The sequence below is a fragment of the Populus alba genome, chromosome 13 (assembly GCF_005239225.2).
Source record: "Populus alba chromosome 13, ASM523922v2, whole genome shotgun sequence".
NCBI classification, from domain to species: domain Eukaryota; kingdom Viridiplantae; phylum Streptophyta; class Magnoliopsida; order Malpighiales; family Salicaceae; genus Populus; species Populus alba.
Window position 1 is genome coordinate 5507723 of NC_133296.1, and position 25697 is coordinate 5533419.

At 37.9% G+C, this 25697-nt stretch overlaps 3 protein-coding genes across 3 annotated transcripts; all 3 read right to left on the minus strand.

Annotated features, from left to right (window-relative positions):
• Window positions 1–1969: 1969 nt before the first annotated feature.
• Window positions 1970–3237, minus strand: LOC118053637 (LOB domain-containing protein 20). Its single transcript, XM_035064934.2, has 2 exons — window positions 2840–3237; window positions 1970–2391 (listed from the first exon to the last, which is right to left on the minus strand). Exons 1-2 carry the CDS (start codon window positions 3218–3220, stop codon window positions 2071–2073), a joined length of 702 nt encoding a protein of 233 aa, XP_034920825.1. The 5' UTR covers window positions 3221–3237; the 3' UTR covers window positions 1970–2070.
• A 1826-nt stretch (window positions 3238–5063) lies between these two features.
• Window positions 5064–7162, minus strand: LOC118053635 (histone-lysine N-methyltransferase SUVR3). Its single transcript, XM_035064933.2, has 2 exons — window positions 6417–7162; window positions 5064–5586 (listed from the first exon to the last, which is right to left on the minus strand). Exons 1-2 carry the CDS (start codon window positions 7117–7119, stop codon window positions 5198–5200), a joined length of 1092 nt encoding a protein of 363 aa, XP_034920824.1. The 5' UTR covers window positions 7120–7162; the 3' UTR covers window positions 5064–5197.
• Window positions 7163–23394: 16232 nt separating this feature from the next.
• On the minus strand, window positions 23395–25167 carry LOC118053633 (berberine bridge enzyme-like 17). Its single transcript, XM_035064932.2, has one exon. It carries the CDS (start codon window positions 25151–25153, stop codon window positions 23555–23557), a length of 1599 nt encoding a protein of 532 aa, XP_034920823.1. The 5' UTR covers window positions 25154–25167; the 3' UTR covers window positions 23395–23554.
• Between the last annotated feature and the right edge of the window lie 530 nt (window positions 25168–25697).

Consider the following 25697-nt stretch of genomic DNA (forward strand, 5'->3'; position numbering starts at 1 on the left):
GCAAGTTAGGGTTTATGTCAGAATAGTATAGGAAGTGAAAATTTATGTATTGATATATTGATTTTGGTTTAAATGATGTAATTAAGGATAAGAATGGAAGAAAATTTAAGATAGAATGTAGGCTTTTGGTTGCAAACTTAGCTAACTTGTGTTGATATTATTGCTTTAATGGTGTTATTAAAAAAAAGACTAGTTTGGGTTATAGTGTTACATATATTATTAATGATTTTGTTATTGTGGCTAAATTAGAATGATGGAATCTTACTAAACTAAGTTAAATTAGTGTTTATATTTTTTTTTTGTGTTGAAAAAGAAAATGTTATGGACATATGCTTATAGGTGAATTGAAATATAAAAATAAAATGTTAATGACAAGTACGAAAAAATAGTTAAATGAATACTTAATACATGGAAAGGCTTAGATGGCAAGATGATTGTTGACTTGTTGACACTTGGGTTTATAAGAGGTTCATATAGAGTGGAGCCTATCTCCCTAAAAGCACGTATCACAGGAGCTTCAGGTAAGGACTTGTCTTTACCTCTTGAAATTCATTATTTTTCTAAATGATGAAATAATGTTGGTTTATGTATGAAATTGCTAGTTATCAAAGTAAAAGAAGTTGACATTGAAGAAATAATATTGCCTTTGAGACAGGATAATAGAATTCCAAGAATAAAATTTGCTTTTAGGGAGGGATAATGGAATTTCAAGAATAAATTGCCTTGAGGATGAGATAATGAAATTCCTTGGATAAATTACCTTCATGGGGGATATAGGATTTTTCTAATAATGGATTATAATGCTTATAAGGTGAGGTAATAATTACAATGATTGATTATAATGTCTTTAAGGGTGACAAGTGCTTTTAATGCCTTTGAGCGAAAAAAAATTATATTGATTGAAATAATGTCTTCAAGATAGAAAACTTATAATAATTAAAAATAATACCCTTGCAAGGATAAGGAATGAGGAAGGAATTTGATCGTGATTGTGAGGATTTGAAGTAACTACAATCCTAAATGACATGAACTTGAAATGGTTAAATTATGCACAAGGAAAACATTGATTACGTGTCATAATTAAACTCTCTCTAAGTGTTAAATATCATAGATTGTATAATACTTATTACATGAAATTATTGTGTTCCACGTTTTCTTTGCACATGCCTTCTTAGTTTTGATCTGGTTATCTTTTCTTCATTACTTTATAAAGATGGTAATAGATAATGAAATATTTTTTGGTATGTAAATATTTGTAATGTTGTAAGTAATTTTAATTCCTAAGTAGTATGGTTGGTAAATCAACTTTTGATTTCCTTATAACATTTAGTTATGTTGTGTTGGAAATACTATACGGCTTGCATTGTATGCTAATTTATGGAAAGAATGAGATTATATATGTGTATTGATAGGTAGTGAGTCCAAAGCCAATATGGATGATTGTTGGATATTTATAAATATGTTAATGAGATGTTATCATAATTGTATTATAGGAATCAAAATAAACTTTTCAAGGTAAAAAAGATTGTCAAGTCGAAAAATTGAAGACTCAAATTATTGGTTCAATTGGTAATTTAAATAATATAATTAAAAAAATATAACAATATTAAATAAAGTAACAAAAAAATAACAACAAAAAAGATAAAAACAAATCTAAGCCTATATAAATTATCAAGCAATTTAATGTTAAGGAGGAAAATGGAAAAACAAAAAAACAACAAAAAAATCCTAGTTAAACTGAGTTAACTTGAAAGTTTATATGATCGTTAACTTTATAATTATAGAATTAGTCGAGGTGCACGTAAACTAACTCGGATACTTATATTAATTAAAAAAAAAAAAGAGAGAGAAGTAAAAAAAAAAAAAAAAGTTCGTCACGCATAATTATCAACAGACAAAACTAAAGCATATTGGACATGAGTAAAGATGAGGTATTTGAAATACTAATTAAGTTTACTACATATATATGTATTGAGCTTATGTTTGCATAATTTGGAACTCATGGCACTATATATATTGAAGGTTATTTTGTGAAGGTAAAATTTTCACGAAGAAACTCTAAAAATTAGTTCATCTCCGATGAAGTACTTCGTTGGCGAAAATTACTCCCGGAAGCTGACTCTCCTCTTCATCTTCTTCCTCGTCGTGGGAGGGCTGTGAGATATGGAGATGCTCCATGCTATGAGAAGATGGTGCTGTGTCCGTGACAAGGTCGAAGTTGGAGGTGAAACAGCTCATGTTGATGAAGTTAGTGGAAGCTGAGGAATTGTTTGAGTAGGCTGGTTGTAGCATTGCAACATGGTGCTGCTGCTGAAGGGCGTTTGCCATGGCAAACCTACTGTTTATCAGTTGAGTTTGGACCATTGAAAGCTCAGCTTGCAGTGATGCCACCTGCAAAAGGGAGGACATGGGAGAACCAGATAGGTGAAGAGCACTCAAGAGAAATGAAATTTGATCCTCTCTATTCAACTGGGCAGAACAAAAAACAAATAAATAAATAAAAGAGAAGTTGTTTGGGAGTAGCATAGTTTTTCCAATATTTTCCTCCTGATTTTTTTTTTTTAATAAAGGGAATTGGATGATGATTATTATAAATAGATAGCTACAAAAGTCAAGTCAAAATATTGATAGCATATCTCTCTAACGCTCCGCTTCTGTTTCTTCAAAACGTATATACAATGAATTATCATGCTACACTGGCATAATCACGTGTTCTTCACTAATTTATTTATTAATGTAAATATATTTAGAGATAAATATTGTCCATGTAATTAAATCTAAATTAGCAGTATATACATGCATATATATAGGAACTAGAACTTTGAAATTATTGTAAAACCTGCTGTTGCAAAGCGAGAATGGTCGAGACACAACCGTAAACCGGGTCGGATAGCCTTGCTTGAGCCTCGTAAGATATCGTGACGATCGCCTCATGCCTTCGGTTCAGAGGAATATGCAGCAAGAGCTTGGACACATTGCTAGCACCAAAAACCTTGTGAACTGCCGCGAACCGAGCTGCTCCTTGGTCGGAACCAAAGTGAGGTGCAAATATGCACCCACTAATGCATTTCCTCCTCAGAAATTTGCATGCGCCACAAGGAGATGCCGGGGTCGGTGCCAGTTCAGACACCGGTTGGGACTCATCTGACATGGTAGCGGCACGCTTACCGATTCCCTTTCTTCGAGTTTCGGACATGGCATCGCCGAGTGGCTCAGTCATTAGAGATTTAGGGTAGAAAAAAGAGAGTGATCAGAGACTGCAAAAGAGAATGGTGGTGGGTTTGGTGTTTATATGTGAAACAAAATCGATGGGGGACGCGTTAGTCTCGTGATGGGGCTAGCAAGGTGAATGTGGGAACCTTCTTTGTTTCTTTCTTTCCTTTTTCGTGTATTTTTCGTTTCTTATGTCATGGTCTACATTACGTAATACACATTTATGTATTTGTACATTCAATTGCATTTTTCTAGTAATCTCATGTCACTAGTTTGATTCACATGAATAGTTACATGTAATGGTTCTTCGTGTTAATACTTGTAATATACACGTTTATATAGGGGTGTTTAAAAGTATAATAATTATTATTTTTTAAAGTATATTTTGCTTGAAAATATATTAATAATATATTTTTTTTATTTTTAAAAATTATTTTTTAAATCAGCAAATCAAAACAATCTAAAAATATATATAAAAAAATTTTAATAAAAAAATTTTAATTTTTTTAAAATACAATTTCAATCATATATATTTTTAAATAACCAAACAACATGTCATGGTTGGTAAAGGTAGTATGGTTGGTGGTGTGAGAGGCACGAGCAAATGGAGAATAAGAACAAGCTATAGGGATTCATATTAGATAGTTATTAGGTGTAATAATTAATTAGGATATAAATCATCAATTTCATATGGATGTTAAGGGAGAGAGCTTTGTAATGAAATGATATTTATTTCATGTCACTAGTTTGATTCACATGAATAGTTACATGTAATAATTCTTCATGTTAATACTTGTAATGTACACGTTTATATAGGGGTGTTTAAAAGTATAATAATTATTATTTTTTAAAGTATATTTTACTTGAAAATATATTAAAATAATATTTTTTTTATTTTTTAAAAATTATTTTTTAAATCAGCAAATCAAAACAATCTAAAAATATATATATAAAAAATTTAATTTTTTAAAATACAATTTCAACCATATTTTCAAATAAACAAATAACATGTTATGGTTGGTAAAGTTAGTAGTATGGTTGGTGGTGTGAGAGGCACGAGCAAATGGAGAATAAGAACAAGCTATAGGGATTCATATTAGATGGTTATTAGGTGTAATAATTAATTAGGATATAAATCATCAATTTGATATGGATGTTAAGAGAGAGAGCTTTGTAATGAAATGATATTAAAATGGTAAATAAAGTTTGTGTGTTTGGCTTGAAGAAGATTGTCTTCGAGGGAAGCCACAAGATTTGTGCTGCCCGTGGCGTGTGGGATGATAGGTGAAGCTTGAAGGACAAGACGTACATGGAAATCATATGCAGCATGAGAGGAAACACAGCTCCTGCTGTATGATTTTAATTCTTTACTATATAAAGAAAGAAATTGTTTTGTTTTTTCTTTTTCTTTTTCTGTTTAAATGTCATTATTAAGATCCTTCATTAAAGAAAGCAACATATCTATGATCATGCCTGACAGAAGTTGTTGTCAACGAGAAGAGTTTTCCTAGTAATGGCCTGGCAAATATATTTGCAAACCCATACAGCATATTCACTGACTCAGTGATCACAGGAACCTGAATCCCCCCCCCCCTCCATGCATCATCAACCAATGTATTATAAGGGAAATGCAAAGAGCTACTTCTGGTTCTGAAGCAGATGCATCTGCAAGATATTTATTTGCAATGTGGGATTTAAAGTTAGATGATCTAAAAGAATCCTTGTATTCTTGCTGAGTATTTTTCTGTTCATTAATGGCTGATGCATCTGCAAGCCAGGCAACTACTTTGGTCAAGAGGCGAAGAGAAAATTCTATAAACTGGACAGGATAACATGTAGGAGAACACAGATGCAAAACTAGTTTTACTATTATAACACAACAGTCAAAAGTAAGAGAATACATAATGTTGGAGGAATGATTCGGTAAAAATGAACCACGGGCCTTTTCTTGCAAAAAAAGATACTTGTTATCACTTCCTCGGATTTAAGTGTGTTCTGAAGGCAAAGTACCAAAACAACAAGAGCTTCCACAAAAACATTGCAAGCCCTTGGACCTGACCCTGATTTCCCCATAGCTAAATGTGAGCTCTTCACCTTCTTTTATGTTTCTAGAAGCAAAGAAACAAAGGCGAGGCAGCAAAGATCCTGTGTGTCTCACTAGTACCGTTGTTAGATTACCGCCATCACAAGAATGGTTAATGAATCGCGCAACATTTCCAGTTCTTGTGGCATCAATATTTATTCTCAAGCAAGCTTTCCCTGATGGAAGATGCTCTCTCACGACCAAGAGAGCAGAAGAGAATTGGCCATTAGATGCAAGCTCATCATAGATTTGTTGCCGCCTTCTTGCTTCTTCAGTCGTTAAAAGTTCACCTGTTCAAATTCAGAGAAAGTTCATCAAATCACAATTAAGTCTGAACATGCAGGTAATACATTACATTTAAACCCCATAGCACAGCAGAGAGAATCTTGCGCAATCAGTTATTACCAAAAACATACACAAAAACCAGTAAATGGAAAAGCATGTGCAGCAAAACGGAAATCAACCAAGGAATATGAGAAGGATTTTTTAAAAACGATAGCTATTTCAATGGGATGGATATTAGAAGATACCTCAGTTATTTAAATGAAGTGTTTCATTTGCTATTTTGATATAGAAATTGTCCAGTTAAAAGATACAAGAGCCATAAATTGCACAAACACAGATATTGGCAGATTTAAGAGGGATAGACGTATCATTATTTTATGAGATGAATAACACAATCATACGACAAGTGAACATGTTTGCAGTTTCTATTTTGTCAAAGTATATCCAAATGATAAAACACCCAAACATCAAATAGGTCTTTGATTATTTAAATTTCCATTATCAAGCTAGTTCATAATCTACAAATATGACCAATAATGTTTTTTCTCGTTCAGCTATTCTCTCAAATGTGTTCTCGTTAATAATCTAGCCTAGATTGCACTCTCAACAAAAACAACGCTTCTTACATAGTCCCTATGTTTCTAACACTTGCACGTTGTAAATTGCAGGGGTTTGTTCTTTAAACAGTTACCCAACAGACTAACACCAATAGTCCAACAAAAAGAAAAACATCATAGTAACATAATATGAGTGCCAAGAACATACATATTTTAGGGCAAACGTGATTCCTTATGTTCAAAAGTAATCATATTTTGTTAATGGGAGAAGAAATTACCAGCATACTCGCAGATGAACTGGCCTTGACAAATCATTTGATCAGCAAACAAACCCCAACCCTTCTTGCCATCTCTCACGATCTTCAACTTCACCAAAACCCCTCTCTGAGTCAACCGATTGCTACACTCCAACCCACACCCACAACCCGGTCCACACTCGGTCATTATCCCCATTTCCTCCAACCCCCAAAATTCCCACCCTGTCCCACCCTCTTCGCACCCTTCACAATCACACCCACACACACCCTTCCCTGACTCACCCATAACACGGCGCGGAGTCGCCAATTCCGAATCAGACCCACGTAAAACCTCCCAGGACTCATTCAATTTGCAAGCTGAGTCACCATGGTGTCGACCCAGAGAATCACGATCGAGTTGTGAGCCCCAAGGCTGGCGAAGTGGGGATTGGGAGGGAAGGAGTTGAGAGGGGGTGTAGAGGAAATAGGCATAAAGGTGTTGGTTATTGGGGTTGAGAAATGGGATAAGGTGGTTCTCTAAGAATCTGGAGGCGTCGAGGGTTCGCTGGAGAGTGATGGATTTAGAGATTTGAGAAAGGGCTTTGCAGGTTGAGGAAATGTTGGCTAGTTCAAGTGGGGTTAGCCATGGCAGGATTAGGTCTGCGCATTGGATTAGAGGAGGATCCTTCTTGTTTGATTTATTTGCTGCTGCTGCTGCAGGTTCATGTTGATGGCCTTGGGGCATTTTGAGGCTGTGTTTGTTGAGCGATCTTGAACTCAATATTAAATCACTTGCAAGTTGCAATCACGAATAAAAGTGAAAAAAAAAAAAAAAGTTCAGTTGAAAGATGCCACAGTTTTATATATATATATATTATATATATATATAGCTAAAAGGCATCAGTGTTTTACTGTGGACTGCACTGTGCAGTCCACAGTAAAACACTGTCCCTGTAAAGCAACTTTTTTTTTTTTTTTTTTAACGTTTTTTTTTTCTTCATTTTTTCTTTCTGAGCTGTCCCTTTTTTTAAAAAAGTTTCTTTTTCTTTATTTTTTCTTTTTTTTTTAATGGATATTTTAAAAAAAAAAAAATTTTGTTAATGTTAAATTTTTTTATATCTCAAACTTTTATAACACGCATTCTGTGTTTAACAGGTTAACCCAGATTTTTTTTCTGATTTTTCTTTTTAATTAATTTTTTTGTTTAATTTATTTTATAAAATTAATTATAGGTTAACCTGGTTTCATGAGTTAACCAAATTAATTATGGGTTAACCTGTTAATTTTTTTTTATATGCAGTTATTAAACTTTCATGACGTGAATCTCAGGTTTGACGGGTTAACTTGGTTTGAGGGTTAACCCAATTAATTTAGATTTTTTTTTTTTAACTGTTTGCTTTTCTTTTTCTTCATTTTTTCTTTGTTATTTTTTAATGGATATTTTTTTAAAATTTTTTTTGTTAATGTTAAATTTTTTTCTATCTCAAACTTTTATAAAACGCATTCCAAATTTAACGGGTTAACTTAGAATTTTTTTTCTGGTTTTTCTTTTTAATTAATTTTTTCATTTCCACAGTAAAACACTGATTCCTTAGGCGTTTTTTTTTTTAAGTTGTCTTAGTTTTTTTAGCTGTTTTTTTTTTATGTTTTTTGGGATTTTTTTTTGCTACTTCCTTTGTTTTTTTTTAACAAAATTTTTTTGTTTAATTTAGTTTATTAATGTTTAATTTTTTTTGTTTAGTTGTCAGATTTTTATGATACGTTTACCGGATCTAACGGGTTAACTTGGTTTGACAAGTTAAAATAGAATTGCTTTTTTTTTTCTTTTTTTCTTTTTAATTAATTTTTTTTCGTTTAGTTTAGTTTGTTAATGTTAAATTTATTTCTATTTAGTTATTAGACTTTCATGACATATATCCCGAGTTTCACGAGTTAACCTGGTTTCACGGGAGAACCCAGTTAATTCTGGGTTGACCGTTAATTTTTTTATTTATTTTTATTTTCATAAATTTTTTATTTAATTTAGTTTGTTAATGTTAATTTTTTTTTTATTTAGTTATCAGACTTACATGATACAAATTCTGAATTTAACGGGTTAACATGGTTTGACAAGTTAACCCGAATTAGTTTTTTGATTTTTTCTTTTTAATTAATTTTTTTCATTTAGTTAAGTTTGTTAATGTTCACTTTTTTTTTTTATTTAGTTACCAGACATTCATGACACCGATCCAGGGTTTAACAAGTTAACTTGGTTTGACGAGTTAACCTGAAATTTATTTTTTGTGCTCTTTTTTTATTTTAAATTAATTTTTTTCATTTAATTTAAATTGTTGATGTTAAATTTTTTTCTATTTAGTTATCAAACTTTCATGACACGGATTCCGGGTTTGACAGGTTAACCTGGTTTAACGAGTTAGCCCGGTTAATTCTGGGTTAACCCATTAATTTGTTTTTTCATTTTTAATTATCAAACTTTCACGATGCGAATTCAAGGTATGACGGGTTAACCTGGTTTGAAGGGTTAACCCAATTAATTCATATTTTTTTCTTTTTCTTCATTAGTTTTTTTCTTCCTGTTGGTTTTTTTTTTGTTGTTTTTTTTTTAACTAATCTATTTAATTATCACATTTTTATGACACGGCCTTGCAGTTAAACCCGCGTCCAATGCTATTGGGTTTGGTACTGTAGTCAAAACACTTTTATGCTAAGGGTTAATCCAAGTTTAATGTTATTGTTAATATTATAAATATTACTCTTGGATTAGACGTTGCAACCAAACCTAAGACTCTTGGGTAAAATTTTGCAAAAAAAACCTAACATTTTTAGATCCTGACTATTTTTGAAATGCAAAAAATAATTGACCCGCGGCATCGCGCGGGGCATATAACTAGTATAAACTAAAGTAAAACCTAAAAAATTTAATTTTTTTATTTTAAATTAATTTCATTTTAATATTTTCAAATATTTTAATAAATTGATATAAAAAATATTATTTTAATATATTTTCGAATGAAAAATATTTTAAAAAATAATAATTATTATATTCTCAAACATTCTTTAGAATAAGTTTACTATTCACTACAATAATAAAATAATATATTTTTATTCCTTTAAAAATTAATTGTCTTTGTAATTTATTGATATTCTAACATTATGTATTTGTTCTTAAAAAATTATTGAGGGGTATAATTTTATTTTGCATCTTTTTAAACAGAGTGAAATTGATCTATTATCCTTCAAATAAAAAAAAACTTATAAAATTGACAAAAACTATATAAATGTCTTTTTATTTAATAATGTATAGTAAATTGACAGGTATGCCCTTGGGATAAGAAATTTTTGACAACTCTCTTCATTCATGTTTCTCTTTTTTTTTTTTGTAATTATTAGGATAATTAGGGGTATTTTTATTTTTTAATATCAATTAAATATTAATTAATTTAAAAAAAAATGTGGCACGTGCAACGCTATCTTCTATTGGAAGAAAATGCCCTTCTATTGAGTTGTTGGATGCATCATCTCATCATCTTTTCTTCTTTTTTTTTCTGATGTGGTGCGTATCATAGACAGTAAAACAGTTTGTCATCAATCAACCTTTCTTTTCTTCTTCCTCTTAACATGAAAAATATAGGCTAGTTCTCTTTGTTCTTGATATTTTAACTTCAATCCTTATTATTTTGATTTTTAATTTTTTTTCATAGCTTTTTTGTTAAAGTTTTATTTGTTTTTAATTTAATCATTTAATTCTAATTTATCATATATAATTTTTTTTTCAATTTGATCCCTTTTTTTAATTTCTAATCTTTTTTCTGTAGACCTTCTATGAAAGTTTTGATAGTTTTTAATTTCATCATTCAACCCAAGTTTATGGTGTATTGTATTTGTTTTTTTTTTTTTTCTAATTTGGTTTTCATTCTTTTTATTTTTGTGTTGTCCTTTTGTTAATTTTTTTTTTCAATTTAACCCTCCAATCAAAAATATGTTCTTGCCCTATAATTTCTTTTTATTTTGATTTTCACCCTCATTTTTTTAATTATTATTTTTTATTTTAGATCATTTGATGTAATTGATTTTTTTTTCCTCGATTTCATCCTTTAACGTTTGATTTACTTGAGATTGAATCTCATGGCTTTTCCATATATGGCTCTTCTAGTCTAATGACCCGAGTCACAGTTTTAAAAAGTTAATGCAAGTCAATGTCCTTTTTTTTTTTTTTTTTTTTTATTTCATTGTTCCACACTAGGTTTTTTTTTAAAAAAAAATTAGCTATGTGATTTTATTCAATTTCTTTTATATCGAGTTATCTCAATCTCATAATCTAAGTTACGGGTTTTATAGGTTACCTCATGTTAGATCACCTCTTATTACTCAGATTACATATTTATCACACAACCTTAAGTTAACTCAAATTGATTTTTTTTTACCTCTTTTTTATTCAATTACATACCTCCAAAAGGTTTGTTTTTCAAGCTATCATAGTATTGTTTTTTAAAAAAATATATATGTTTATTATCATTACTAAATAAATTATTGTTTGAACTAAATAAAACTAATTTATTAAACTTGAATGTATCTATATATAACCTGAATCTTTTGTTTTGATTTTTTCTTTAAAATGCTCAAACAATAACTAGACCTATAGGGTAGTGCTAGTAGTGCTAAACTACACCTAAAAAAGACACAACAAAGGCATTAAGAATTAAGATTAATTGTTTTTACGTTTCAAAAGTGTTTTTAAAAAAAATTAAAATTTTTTTTCTTTGCTTCAAATTAATATTGTTTTAGAGTTTTTAGATCATTTTGATATGTTGATATCGAAACTGATTTTAAATAAATAAATATGTTGTAACCCATTTTTGGGTCCCCATAAAAAAATAATAAATAAAAAAAAAAATAAAAAAAAAAAAAATGTGCGCAGTACTGGTCGCAGTAACCCGTAGATTAATTCTCTGGTTACTGTACACACAGTAACCTGGTTGCTATGTGCACAGTAACCAGCCCATGCAAAAAAAAAAAAAAAAAAAAACAGAAAAGGGCTAAACGGTGCCGTTTTGAACGTCACTGTTCCCCTTTCTTCCCCGCCTAACATACAGCAGTAAAGAAGGAAAAAAGATGTATATTTAATGCCGTCGGTCCCTCTAGCCCACCGACCGAAGACATTGGCCGACCACCTACCGCACCGCCGAAACTGAGGTAGGCACGCCTGGACAGCCGCGCCCGACCAGCCGCCGCATGACCCGTTCCTTGGCTCCACAATGAAAAAAACATGCTCACGGGCTCTATAAATAGAGGAGAGGAGACCCGAAAGGGGGGGGAAGAGAAGAGGAAGGAGGACGGAGAGAGAAGGAACAGAAGAGGTAATAGAAGGGAGAATAGAGTGAGAAGAGAGGAGAGAAGGCAGAGAAGAAGAAGGGAAGAAGCAGAGAAGAAAACGGGAAAAAACAGAGGAGAGAGAGAGAAGGAAAACCGCCGGCCACCACGAACCGCCAGCGCCGCCGCCGCCACCCCTGCTGCATCAGCTGCTGCCAGCATCAACACAGCTCCAGGTAACGTCCTACCTTTCCCGTCGTTTTTTTTGCTTCAGTTCATGCAGAACGTTTACGTTCTGCAGAATTAATTAGCCAGTTACTGTGCTATGCACAGTAACTAGCTAATTAATTCACATTACTGTGCATTTGCTAATTAATTCTTTGGTCACTGTGTGCACAGTACTCCCGGTTACTATGTGCACAGTGACCAGCCCATGCATTTGGGTCAGGTTCGGCCCAGCCCATGTATTTGGGCCTGACCCGGCCCATTTCAAAGAAAACAAATCAAAAATATTTGTTTCAGCATTTTATAATTTTTCCGCGTAGTTTTTATGTCATTTTGATTAATATTGGGTGGTATTTTATGTTGTTAAAAATACAAAAATCTGATATTAAAATACCCGGTTTTCGTCCAAAAAAACTTCCAAAAATACAAAAAAATTGAAAAAAAAGAAAAAAATGTTTTTGTGCATACGGCCAAGTGTCTCAAAGCTAAAAATTCATATTGTATTTTTTTCATACACAAAAAAAAATGTTTTAGCATGCATTTTGGCTTTAATAACCAGTTTATTAAAGTCAAGAGAATATTGGCCAATATTTCAAAAACAACAAAAATTTTTGTTTGGCTCTTAGTATCCGGGGTATGACTTTACACGTAATGCATATTCCGGATATTTAATTCTTTTTGTTTTTTTGGACAATAGAACCTGGGGTATGACATTACATGTAATGCGTATTCCGAACAATAAAAAACCACAACACGACCTTAGATTTTATCAGACATTAAAACAATGCAGCTTACCTTAGGTAGGGCGTAGTTGGGTGCTAATACCTTCCCTTTACGCAACCAGTCTCCGTACCCAATCTCTAAAGACCAGTTAAGGTTCCTAGTAACCAGAATACTAGGTGGCGACTCCCTGTCCATTTTTTACCTTAGAGACAAAGAACTCCTTGTCTCACCATATTTTCCATGCCAAATAGACAACATACCACACCCTCATGAAGGGTTGGGGGTGGACGATCGCCGCGCCGCCGCACACATGCGACAGAATGGCGACTCCACTGGGGACTTTGTGGACTAAGCTTTGTTTTTGTCTGATGATTGTGTTTTATTGTTGTGGTTTGCGTGTTTATTTTTAAATATGCATTTTATATATATTTGTTCATATTTAGTTGCGCGTCTTAATTTCTGTACATATTTATCTCATGCATCACATAGTTACTTTTTTTAAAAAGCACACACAATCTTCAGGTTAGGAGGGGGACTAGCAGCTTACCTTACGACTTTTAGTCAAGGTTTAAGTTTGTGTAAACCCCAACTCTTCGTTGAGTGCTTAGACTGGTAATGGTTGGTACACGTACCATCTCATTGCCTACAAGCCCCCATATTGCCTCCATGAGGGCGATCACTGGGACAACGAGAGTCCCTTTTTTTAGAGACCAAATAGTAAACCTACCTTTTGTCTCACTTAAAAAGATTAGAACCAGCCTTTAGGATGTATGCTCCGTATACATTTGTTTTGCATCCGAGCAAGCCCTTCTTGAAGCATCTTGAACTCCAGACTTTTGGGTGACACAATGACTGTCGCTCGGAAAATTTTCATTGTAGAGTTTGTGCAAGAATCAAGATTCTTGTTTCATCATACAAGAGTTGCGACCATATGTCACCCCTCGAAGGGCGAGTTTGTCATATAGATTATATGTTCATACATTTAACATGCATACATGTCAGATTGAAATATAGGTCCCCAAAAAATCTACAACACCCGACTTCGAGCAAGAAACATGGAAGATGAAGAGCGTGCTCAACGTGATGCCTATTTGCACGAGTTGGAGTCTCTGAACAAAAGCTTGACTCACCTCTAGCTTCCTCGAGCATATATGGAGAAATGCCTCTGGTGAAGGTCCTTCCAATTGACCTATCATTTTTGTTCAAGCCCCAACAAAGACTCAACCTGAAGACATTGAGGGCCCACATGATCAAGAGCCTCAACACAATTTGAAGGGAAATTGCATCATCGTTGCAGAATGGAGCCTGTTCTTTCTCTGCCAAAATAACTACCTCAGTTTGATCATGTCTCCAAAAAACTTGATTTTTTGTTTCAACCTATTCTAGTTTTTGTTGGTAATTTGGCTAAAAAATTCCACAAGACTTTCCTTGTCCACTGAGCCTTTCTTGTTAATAAAATCATGTGTTTTGTTGTGTTCATCTCATGCTTTCATTTTTGTTGTTTCATGCAAATAACACATTGAGCATAACCTTTAAGCATGAAACCATCACGCCTAAAATCTTGTGGTGCATTTCCCTTTTCTTCCAAAACTATGCATGATCGCATGTGAGGATTTTTGGGAATTCAAAGTTTAGTACAAAAACAGAAATCATGTTGACGTTTGTCTGAAACAAACGAGTTCTGGAAATTCAGGTGATTCTTTAGAGAGGTAACCATACACCTAGAAAAACCAAAAAAAAAAAAAAACATGAAGTGACTCCAAAAACTGGGTTTTATTTGCATGAATAATGAGAAATCACATTGCATACTCGCATGAAAGCAAGGCTTACCGATCCTAAATGCATGCATTTGAGATGAAGAAAGGCCATCTTTGATAATCCTTTCACAAAGCTGAAATATATCATTTGCAGTCCCCTTTTGAGCCTAATAAATTTTTTGAAAAATAACCTTGGCTAGAATCACACCCTACACTGGGGGGCAAGTGCAAAAAAAGTCCATAATAATTGAAAGTGCTCAAATAACTCTTGGGGGCATAAAAAAGTCTTCAACAATGAAAGTGCCCAAACAATACTGGGGGGCATAAAAGAAAATTCTCAATGATCAAAGGTGTCCGTACAAAGCTAGGGGGGCATGAAGAAAAATCCAAAGGATCCAAAAATTTTGAGCAAAAAAACAAAGCAAATGCAATGATGCTCAAAATCAAATGAAGAAAACAAAAACAAAGAGAAAGAGCCCAAGCCCAATACTGGGGGGCACTGTGGACCATTTTACAAATCAATTACAAGGTCCAGGAATGTATGAACAAAAGAGTTTGGGATATAAGCACTTGTGATCCTTAGTCTTAAAGTCCCTTAAACACCTTTTGAGCCTACATATATCATTTTCTTCATAGCCAAAAGCCCAAGCCTACATTACGTGCCTAATCAAGCCCTTTCTGATCAAAGGCAAGCAATCTGGATAGGTAGGCAGTGCTTTCTCGTGCGGGTCAAATCATTATTCATGCAAATAAAATAAATGCTTTGAATCAATTCGGTTCTCAATAACCCTCAAATTGACATTTAAACCTTTTGTGACCAACCAGATGTCACTTCATCTTTAAACCAAAAGCAAAAAGCTTTCATCACGTCAAGAAACCTGTCCATAGGAATCACTTGAATTTTTTAGAACAAGTTTATTTTGAACCAATATCAAAATCATTTTTGTGATTGGCATGACTTTGAAGTTCCAAAAAATTTTGCATGAAAACATTTCATTGTACAAAAAAAACCCAAACTTACTTTCACATATCCTCACCCCAAACTAAACCCAAGTTGAACACTTGGGGGGCATGATCAAGCTGGGGGGCAATCAAAAACACATGGTAGGGCTGGCTCCATGATTCCTGTTCTAAGGAAAATGACGGGCAAAATTGGTAACTCTACTTGTTGGGGTGAAGGACAAAGATGTATGATGACATCAAACCCTTCCCAGAGGTCAAGATCACAATATGTAACCCGAGTAAGCAAAAGTGGAAAAGCCATCGAAGTTTACTACCAACACTACAACTTTTGAGAGAAAACAAAGACATCATGAAGAAATGGGGGCCTATATTTCTCAGGTAAGTATACATGCATATCAATCATAATGCATTTTCTTGCAACATTCACAGATCAGTGTTTCAACATCATCCCTTCGGTAGTGCGTTTTCTAACCCTACCTCCTTTTGAGTGCGCCTTTGAGCCCTCACCTCCATTTTGAGTGCGCCTTTGAGCCCTCACCTCCATTTTGAGTGCGCCTTTGAGCCCTCATCCCTTTGGTAGTGCGTTTTCTAACCCTACCTCCTTTTGAGTGCGCCTTTGACCCCTCACCTCCATTTTGAGTGCGCCTTTGAGCCCTCATCCCTTCGTAGTGTTTTCTAACCCTACCTTTTTGAGTGCGCCTTTGAGCCCTCACCTCCATTTTGAGTGCGCCTTTGAGCCCTCATTTTAGGTAGTGCGTTTTCTAACCCTACCTCCTTTTGAGTGCGCCTTTGAGCCCTCACCTCCATTTTGAGTGCGCCTTTGAGCCCTCATCCCTTCGGTAGTGCGTTTTCTAACCCTACCTCCTTTTGAGTGCGCCTTTGAGCCCTCACCTCCATTTTGAGTGCGCCTTTGAGCCCTCATCCCTTGTAGTGCGTTTTCTAACCCTACCTCCTTTTGAGTGCGCCTTTGAGCCCTCACCTCCATTTTGAGTGCGCCTTTGAGCCCTCATCCCTTGTAGTGCGTTTTCTAACCCTACCTCCTTTTGAGTGCGCCTTTGAGCCCTCACCTCCATTTTGAGTGCGCCTTTGAGCCCTCATCCCTTGGTAGTGCGTTTTCTAACCCTACCTCCTTTTGAGTGCGCCTTTGAGCCCTCACCTCCATTTTGAGTGCGCCTTTGAGCCCTCATCCCTTCGGTAGTGCGTTTTCTAACCCTACCTCCTTTTGAGTGCGCCTTTGAGCCCTCACCTCCATTTTGAGTGCGCCTTTGAGCCCTCATCCCTTTGGTAGTGCGTTTTCTAACCCTACCTCCTTTTGAGTGCGCCTTTGAGCCCTCACCTCCATTTTGAGTGCGCCTTTGAGCCCTCATCCCTTCGGTAGTGCGTTTTCTAACCCTACCTCCTTTTGAGTGCGCCTTTGAGCCCTCACCTCCATTTTGAGTGCGCCTTTGAGCCCTCATCCCTTCGGTAGTGCGTTTTCTAACCCTACCTCCTTTTGAGTGCGCCTTTGAGCCCTCACCTCCATTTTGAGTGCGCCTTTGAGCCCTCATCCCTTCGGTAGTGCGTTTTCTAACCCTACCTCCTTTTGAGTGCGCCTTTGAGCCCTCACCTCCATTTTGAGTGCGCCTTTGAGCCCTCATCCCTTCGGTAGTGCGTTTTCTAACCCTACCTCCTTTTGAGTGCGCCTTTGAGCCCTCACCTCCATTTTGAGTGCGCCTTTGAGCCCTCATCCCTTCGGTAGTGCGTTTTCTAACCCTACCTCCTTTTTGAGTGCGCCTTTGAGCCCTCACCTCCATTTTGAGTGCGCCTTTGAGCCCTCATCCCTTCGGTAGTGCGTTTTCTAACCCTACCTCCTTTTGAGTGCGCCTTTGAGCCCTCACCTCCATTTTGAGTGCGCCTTTGAGCCCTCATCCCTTCGGTAGTGCGTTTTCTAACCCTACCTCCTTTTGAGTGCGCCTTTGAGCCCTCACCTCCATTTTGAGTGCGCCTTTGAGCCCTCATCCCTTCGGTAGTGCGTTTTTCTAACCCTACCTCCTTTTGAGTGCGCCTTTGAGCCCCTCACCTCCATTTTGAGTGCGCCTTTGAGCCCTCATCCCTTCGGTAGTGCGTTTTCTAACCCTACCTCCTTTTGAGTGCGCCTTTGAGCCCTCACCTCCATTTTGAGTGCGCCTTTGAGCCCTCATCCCTTCGGTAGTGCGTTTTCTAACCCTACCTCCATTTTGAGTGCGCCTTTGAGCCCTCACCTCCATTTTGAGTGCGCCTTTGAGCCCTCATCCCTTCGGTAGTGCGTTTTCTAACCCTACCTCCTTTTGAGTGCGCCTTTGAGCCCTCACCTCCATTTTGAGTGCGCCTTTGAGCCCTCATCCCTTCGGTAGTGCGTTTTCTAACCCTACCTCCTTTTGAGTGCGCCTTTGAGCCCTCACCTCCATTTTGAGTGCGCCTTTGAGCCCTCATCCCTTCGGTAGTGCGTTTTCTAACCCTACCTCCTTTTGAGTGCGCCTTTGAGCCCTCACCTCCATTTTGAGTGCGCCTTTGAGCCCTCATCCCTTCGGTAGTGCGTTTTCTAACCCTACCTCCTTTTGAGTGCGCCTTTGAGCCCTCACCTCCATTTTTGAGTGCGCCTTTGAGCCCTCATCCCTTCGGTAGTGCGTTTTCTAACCCTACCTCCTTTTGAGTGCGCCTTTGAGCCCTCACCTCCATTTTGAGTGCGCCTTTGAGCCCTCATCCCTTCGGTAGTGCGTTTTCTAACCCTACCTCCTTTTGAGTGCGCCTTTGAGCCCTCACCTCCATTTTGAGTGCGCCTTTGAGCCCTCATCCCTTAGGGTAGTGCGTTTTCTAACCCTACCTCCTTTTGAGTGCGCCTTTGAGCCCTCACCTCCATTTTGAGTGCGCCTTTGAGCCCTCATCCCTTCGGTAGTGCGTTTTCTAACCCTACCTCCTTTTGAGTGCGCCTTTGAGCCCTCACCTCCATTTTGAGTGCGCCTTTGAGCCCTCATCCCTTCGGTAGTGCGTTTTCTAACCCTACCTCCTTTTGAGTGCGCCTTTGAGCCCTCACCTCCATTTTGAGTGCGCCTTTGAGCCCTCATCCCTTCGGTAGTGCGTTTTCTAACCCTACCTCCTTTTGAGTGCGCCTTTGAGCCCTCACCTCCATTTTGAGTGCGCCTTTGAGCCCTCATCCCTTTGGTAGTGCGTTTTCTAACCCTACCTCCTTTTGAGTGCGCCTTTGAGCCCTCACCTCCATTTTGAGTGCGCCTTTGAGCCCTCATCCCTTTGGTAGTGCGTTTTCTAACCCTACTCCTTTTGAGTGCGCTTTGAGCCCTCACCTCCATTTTGAGTGCGCCTTTGAGCCCTCATCCCTTTGTAGTGCGTTTTCTAACCCTACCTCCATTTTTGAGTGCTTTGACCCTCACCTCCATTTTGAGTGCGCCTTTGAGCCCTCACCTCCAACCTCCAAGGTAACCCTTTTACAATGAGCCCAATTCTCCATGTTTTATATCTGGGTAGGTCACCCATTACAATGAGACCACACACTTCACATTCTTTCCTTTTTTTTCGGGTTAAAGGGGATTAGCGAAAGGAATCTCAGTTTAGCCCAACCATACACAGGACTTTGGGTCCGGTTGAAGTTTTAGGTCAATCAAATTTTGAGACGACCAGTTTTGGAAGACCAATGTTTTTTTTCTTTACAACACTTACTATGCACAAATCTCTGCTCCGTAAGCATTGTAAAGAGGGGGGCAATTGTTATAACCCATTTTTGGGTCCCCATAAAAAATAATAAATACAAAAAAAAAAAAAAAAAAAGCTCAAAACAGTGCCGTTTTGAACGACACTGTTCCCCTTTCTTCCCCGCCGAACACACAGCAGCAAAGAAGGAAAAAGAATGCATATTTTATGACGCCGGTCCCTCAAGCCCACCGACCGCCGGTCCCTCTAGCCCACCGACTGAAGACATTGGCCGACCACCTACCGCACCGCCGAAACTGAGGTAGGCACGCCTAGACAGCCGCGCCCGACCAGCCGCCGCATGACCCGTTCCTTGGCTCCACAATGAAAAAAAACATGCTCACAGGCTCTATAAATAGAGGAGAAGACCGAGAGAGCAAAAAAAAGAAGAGGAGGAGAGAAGGGAGAGACAGAGAGAAGAAAGTAGAAGAGAAGGGAGAGAGAGCGAAGAAGAAGAAGAAGCAGAGAGGAGAGTAAAACAGAGGAGAGAGAGAGAGGAAAACAGCACCGCCGGCCACCGCGAACAGCCAGTTCCGCCGCCGTCACCCCTGCCACATCAGTTGCTGCCAACATCACCACCGCTCCAGGTAGCCTTGCCCGTCGTTTTTTTTGGTTGAGCTTCATCTGCATGCAGAACGTTTACGTTCTGCAGCAGATGAAGATTAATTAGCGAGTTACTGTGCTGTGCACAGTAACTCGCTAATTAATTCACGGTTACTGTGCATGTGCACAGTAACCTGCAGATTAATTCTCTGGTTACTGTGCACAAAGTAACCCGGTTACTATGTGCACAGTAGCTAACCCATTCTTTGGGCCAGGTTCGGCCCAGCCCATATATTTGGGCCTGATCCGGCCCATTTCAAAAAAAAAATATTTTTTTTCAGCATTTTATTTTTCCATGTAATTTTTATGTCATTTTGATTAATATTTGGTGGTATTTTTTTTTTATGTTGTTAAAAATACAAAATCTGATTTTTAAATACCCGGTTTTCGTAAAAAAAAAAAAACTTCCAAAAATACAAAAAAATTGAAAAAAAGAGAAAAAAATGTTTTTGTGCATACGGCCAAGTGTCTCAAAGCTAAAAATTCATATTGTATTTTTCATACACCAAAAAAATATATTTTAGCATGCATTTTGGCTTTAATAACCAGTTTATTAAAGTCAAGAGAATATTGGCCAATATTTCAAAAACAACAAAAATTTTATTTTGTTTGTCTCTTAATATCCGGGGTATGACTTTACACGTAATGCATATTCCGGATATTTAATTCTTTTTTTTGGACAATAAAACCTGGGGTATGACATTACACGTAATGCATATTCCAGATATTTAATTCTTTTTTTGTTTGGACAATAGAACCCGGGGTATGACATTACATGTAATGCATATTTTGGACAATAGGAAACCACAACATGACTTAGATTTTATTAGACAAAACAATGCAGCCTACCTTAGGTAGGGCGTAGTTGGGGTGTTAATACCTTCCCTTTACGCAACCAGTCTCCGTACCTGATCTCTAAAGACCAGTAAGGGTTCCTAGTAACCAGAATACTAGGTGGCGACTCCCAGTCCATATTTTCACATGTAGAGACAAGAATTCCTTGTCTCTCCTTATTTGCCAGGAATAAATATTCCGATGTTTTTTCCTTGAGGGTGGACGATCGCTGCGCCGCCGCACACGTGCGACAACAGTTTCTTCTCTGTCATCCTTCTCTACATAGTTGGCTTGCTCACGTATCTCCAACGGAGCTTTCCATCTGCATTCAGTGCTATAGTGCCCAAATTGATTGCAGCTATAACATTTGATATTCCTCTTGTCACGGTTATTGTAACCGCCTCCTCTTCCTCTGGGAGTGAATGCATGTTGGCCTCGACCTCCTCTAGTGGTGTTTCCGCCTCCTCTTCCTCTAAAACTTGTATTCCAAGAACCTCTTCCTTGGAATTGCTGGAATCCTCCTCTGGATTGTTGACTTCCTCCTTGAGTGGTGTAGCCACTTGATGAAGTCTCCCCTTGCTCATATCTGTCCTTGAGAGACAGCTTTGCTTGTAAGGCATGCTCAATTGCCTTATCTCCATTTCGCTTTACAATCTTCTGCTCATGAGCTTGCAAAGAACTCATAAGCTCATCAACCGTCAACTTGTCCACATCTTTGGACTCTTCAATTGCGACAACAACAAAATCGAATTTTGGATCTAGGGATCTCAAAATTTTTTCAGTAATTCGAGCATCGATGATGGCTTCTCCATTTCTCCTCATCTGGTTGACTATCACCATAATCCTTGTGTGATAATCAGAAATAGACTCCGAAGACTTCATTTGCAATAACTCAAAGTCACCTCTCAAAGATTGAAGACGAATCTTCTTGATTCTGTCAGCACCTTTGTATTTCTGTTGGAGAGCCTCCCATATATCATGTGACGTTTCAGCGGAAGCTATGATCTCGAACGTATCTTCATCAAGACCTTGGTAGATGATGGTCTTGGCTTTGTTGTCCTTCTTTCTGTTGACTTTCAAGGCTTGCTTTTGTGCCTCTTGTAAAGCATCTTCTCTTTCTTTGGACTCTGGTTCATCATAACCAGTTTGTACAATATCCAAACACTCTTGTGACCCAAGGAATGCCTTCAATCTGATGCACCAACTATCATAGTTGTCTTTGGTCAGCATAGGGATGAGTGTATGTGTACCTTCTGTAGTCATTTTGCTTTTGGAATGACTATATCACCTCTTTGGGAGCCGAATTTGGAAAAACGGACACTTTAGATCGATCCGGAATGGTCCAAATAGTAGGGAACCGGTCTGACTTTTTTGAAATCGGGTCAGAAAATGGGTGAACCGGTCAAAAAACCAATTCTGTACGGCGGGCGGTTCGCTGGGTTGAACCGGGAATATTCTGTGGAATATTCGGGGAATATTCTGGGGAATATTCTCTCGCTCGGCTCGGCTAGAACGCGGCTCGGCTCGGCGGGAGTACGGACCGGCTGGAGGCTCGGCTGGACTCGGCTTGTGGCTCGGCTAGGACTCGGCGTAAGCGGCTCGGCGCGGCTCCAATATGGCGCGCGTGAGGCTCAGTCGTCTTCAACCTCGGGGCGCGTGGGATGCGCGTGGGCGATCTGTCTGAATATTCAGGAGGCGCGTGTGGGCTACCCCGGACTCCGATTTGGCTGATTTTTGCGGCAGTGAGTTCGTCTTGATGAGATCTACACTGTGGAATGATCAAAACTTGTTTTTGACAATTTTGAAAATTCGGATATACCCCAAAACACTTCTGTTTTCCGACGAACGGGGCTCTGATACCATTTGATGGGGCGGAATCCGGGACCGGTGATGTACTGATCTTTGCTCATAGGAGGGTTAAGCACACTGAGACACAATATTTAACGTGGTTCGGCAAATTGCCTACATCCACGGGAGAGGTTCATTTTATTTAGAGATAGAGAAAGAATACAACACATGGAGGAGGATCACATTCACTCAACTCCCATCTCTCATTGCTACATAGGGCAGCAGCTGCTGGTGGCAGCAGGGCTACTGATGGCAGCCCTTCTCTTTCTTTCTCTCTTCTTCTCTCTACATGTCTCACAACTCTCACACTTTGCTCTCTAAGATCATGCCTCTTTTATAGGCATCAATGGCAGCTCCTCTTGCTCCTTTGTCATCAATGGTGGCTGCCAAACTCATCTCTTCTTCAACAAAGGTGGCTGCCAACTTCTTCTCTTCTTCAACAATGGTGGCTACCAAAGTCAAGGTTGGTGGTTGCCACCAACAAGCCTCCTTCTTTGACAATGTCAACATAATTGGCAATATTCCAACAGAAGCAACTGTTGCTCGAGTTTCTTCATTGATTACTACAATAAACCTTCCTCCGGCCGGAAGATAAATAACAACAGGTTCTTAAGAGCCCCATAACTTTCGTAATCATAGAAGCTGTCATCACACCGACCGGCCGATGAACCTAAAGTAATATGTATGACCTGAGAATGACCATTAGGTGATGAGGAGTATATATGCTGAGGGAAAATAAGTAAAGATCACTCTCTAATCAAGAAGGGCTTGGATTCATCCATCAAGTACTTCTCTAGCTTCATGGATTCAAGCATTAGTACTCTTACAGGAATGAAATGATACTTGATCTCTGAATTCTTAGTTGCACATCTACCTACATCTACATTAATTAGTAATGCAAGATTTTTGCAGTGATCATCGAATTCCTTGACTATTAACTTTCTCAATCTGATTATAGAAATAAGTTTGGTGCTGGACAAAGAGATTGCGATCACAGGCACGCCATGGAGACAATTGGGAAAATGATAATCGGATTAAAGAAATCGGTGGAATACAGTTTTATTAGAGGAAAAAATACATAAGTCAACAGATTGTGCACAAACATAAACCACACAGATTGTGCACATTATTAAACAATCTTTAAACAATATATACTACTTGTAAAGACATCGTCCTGTTTTCTTCGGACGTTTTCTATATCCAACGTGGTGGAATGCTTTGTTCATGCTTGAAGAAATTATCTGGATCTACCTTCCCCTTGATTTTCACCAATCTTAGAAAGTTACCCTTGAAGTACTTGAGGCCATAAACTTTAGCTCTCTCGAAGTCGGTCTGATTGCTCGGATTGCTACCGATATCAAGATCTCTGTAGTTTTGGAATGCTTCCCTCGGGTAACTGGTGACGTATGGAGCCATCGCATCATGCATTTCTCTTATCAAACTTATATAGCGGTCAGTGGCCTCAGTCCCTTCTTCATCCCAGTTTATGGAGTACTGGAGTTTGAATAGGTATCCGGCTCTGTGAGGGAATGGAGTTGCGGTAACTGGAATCTCACTCATTCTTCCTCCGTAAGGGTTCCATTGCATCCACATTGGGTCGGCCTTGATCATCATCTTCCATATGCGTTCCAAAGCTTCCCGTGGAACAATTTTGTTCACGTAATCAGATTTGTTCTTGTAAAAGCTTTGCGCTCCTTGAGGCCTATTGAGTAAAACATCGATGGATGTACCAATCGGCAAATCATTCCAGAAAAGTGTTGACTCTATCCATCTCATTTCAATACAGTCTTTTTGCTGCAAACCTAATTTAGGGAAGCTCTTGTTCATCATGGAAAGAAGTGCCTCACTTTGTCCTAGAAAGAGGGCATAGAAAGAGATGCTGATTGTCTTGGTACCCTCTTGGCTTCCATTGGCAACTTGTGGCATTGCTCGGATGAAAAGGTCTTTGTCTAGCTCAGTAGAAACTTGTTGCCACTGATAGAAAATATCAGTTGCACCTTCCTCCAAGGTCCTATCAACCTTGAAAACAGTCACTTTCTCCGGAACTCGAACCAGATTCAGCTTCCAAGAAAGAACCACTGCAAAGCTTGCTCCACCACCTCCTCGGATGGCCCAAAACAGATCTTCCCCCATTGTCTCCCGATCGAGGATATTGCCATTGACATCTACTACTTTCGCGTCAATGATATTATCAACGGTAAGACCATATTTCCTCATCAGAGTCCCGTACCCTCCTCCGCTAATATGACCACCTGCACCAACAGTAGGGCAAACACCAGCTGGAAAGGCATGCACATTACTCCTGTTCGCAATGTTGTAGTAAATTTCACCAAGAGTTGCCCCAGCTTGAGCCCATGCCGTTTCGCTGGCGATATCTACGTCGATGGATCGGAGGTTGAACATGTCGAGGATGACGAATGGGACCTCGGATACGTAAGAGAGACCTTCGTAATCATGTCCACCGCTCCGGATTCTAACCTGCAAGCCACTAGCCTTTGCACAAATGACTGTTGCTTGGACATGGGATTCATGCAGGGCCGTAACGATGGCAATTGGTTTCGGTGTTGTTGGGGTCAAAAATCTTCTGTTGTTGATATATGTCTGCAGAACAGACTCGAAAGAGGAATTCGCAGTTGTATAGATGGCTTCGGAGATGGGGTAAGAGGGAAGACTATTGTTAGGAAGGCATTGTAGAAATTTTTCAAGACTTGAATCAGAAGTTGCCAATGATACTGACAAAAGAAGAGCTGAAAATACTGAGAGGATTATAGACATTGAAACCTTCATTTTCATGCAACGTTTCAGAGCTAGGTGTTGCTATACCTCGAATTCATGGCTGTATTTATAGATGAAATGGGAGAGAGACAAGTTATGTTTCTTTTGGGGCACGTAATCCAAACCATATTCTGTCAACGTTAATCGAAGCATGCTTATTTTACCATTCCATATTGTACAATCTTATCGAAGCAAGACCCTTCACTCCTTGAAAATTATGTATATCTAGCAAAAATGTCAAAAACTAGAAAAACATGGCGAATATAAACATGGATGGTTTAAGTAATGTATGACTATATATGATTAAAGTTCATAATGTACGTGCTCTTAGAACCCATTTATTTACGTTTTTTGTACATTTCAAATTGTTGTTCAAATGAAAAGCAGTTAAAATCATGATTTTGATTTCGAACCACGGTTTAAAATCCAAAAACAAAGGAGTAGACAAACACATTCTAAGTAATTCTATCATGCATGATATCTTAATGGACTTGCAGCTTTTTTTTCCAAGGCATGCATGAGTGGCATACTTATCGATAGTACAATGCAAATTTCATATGGT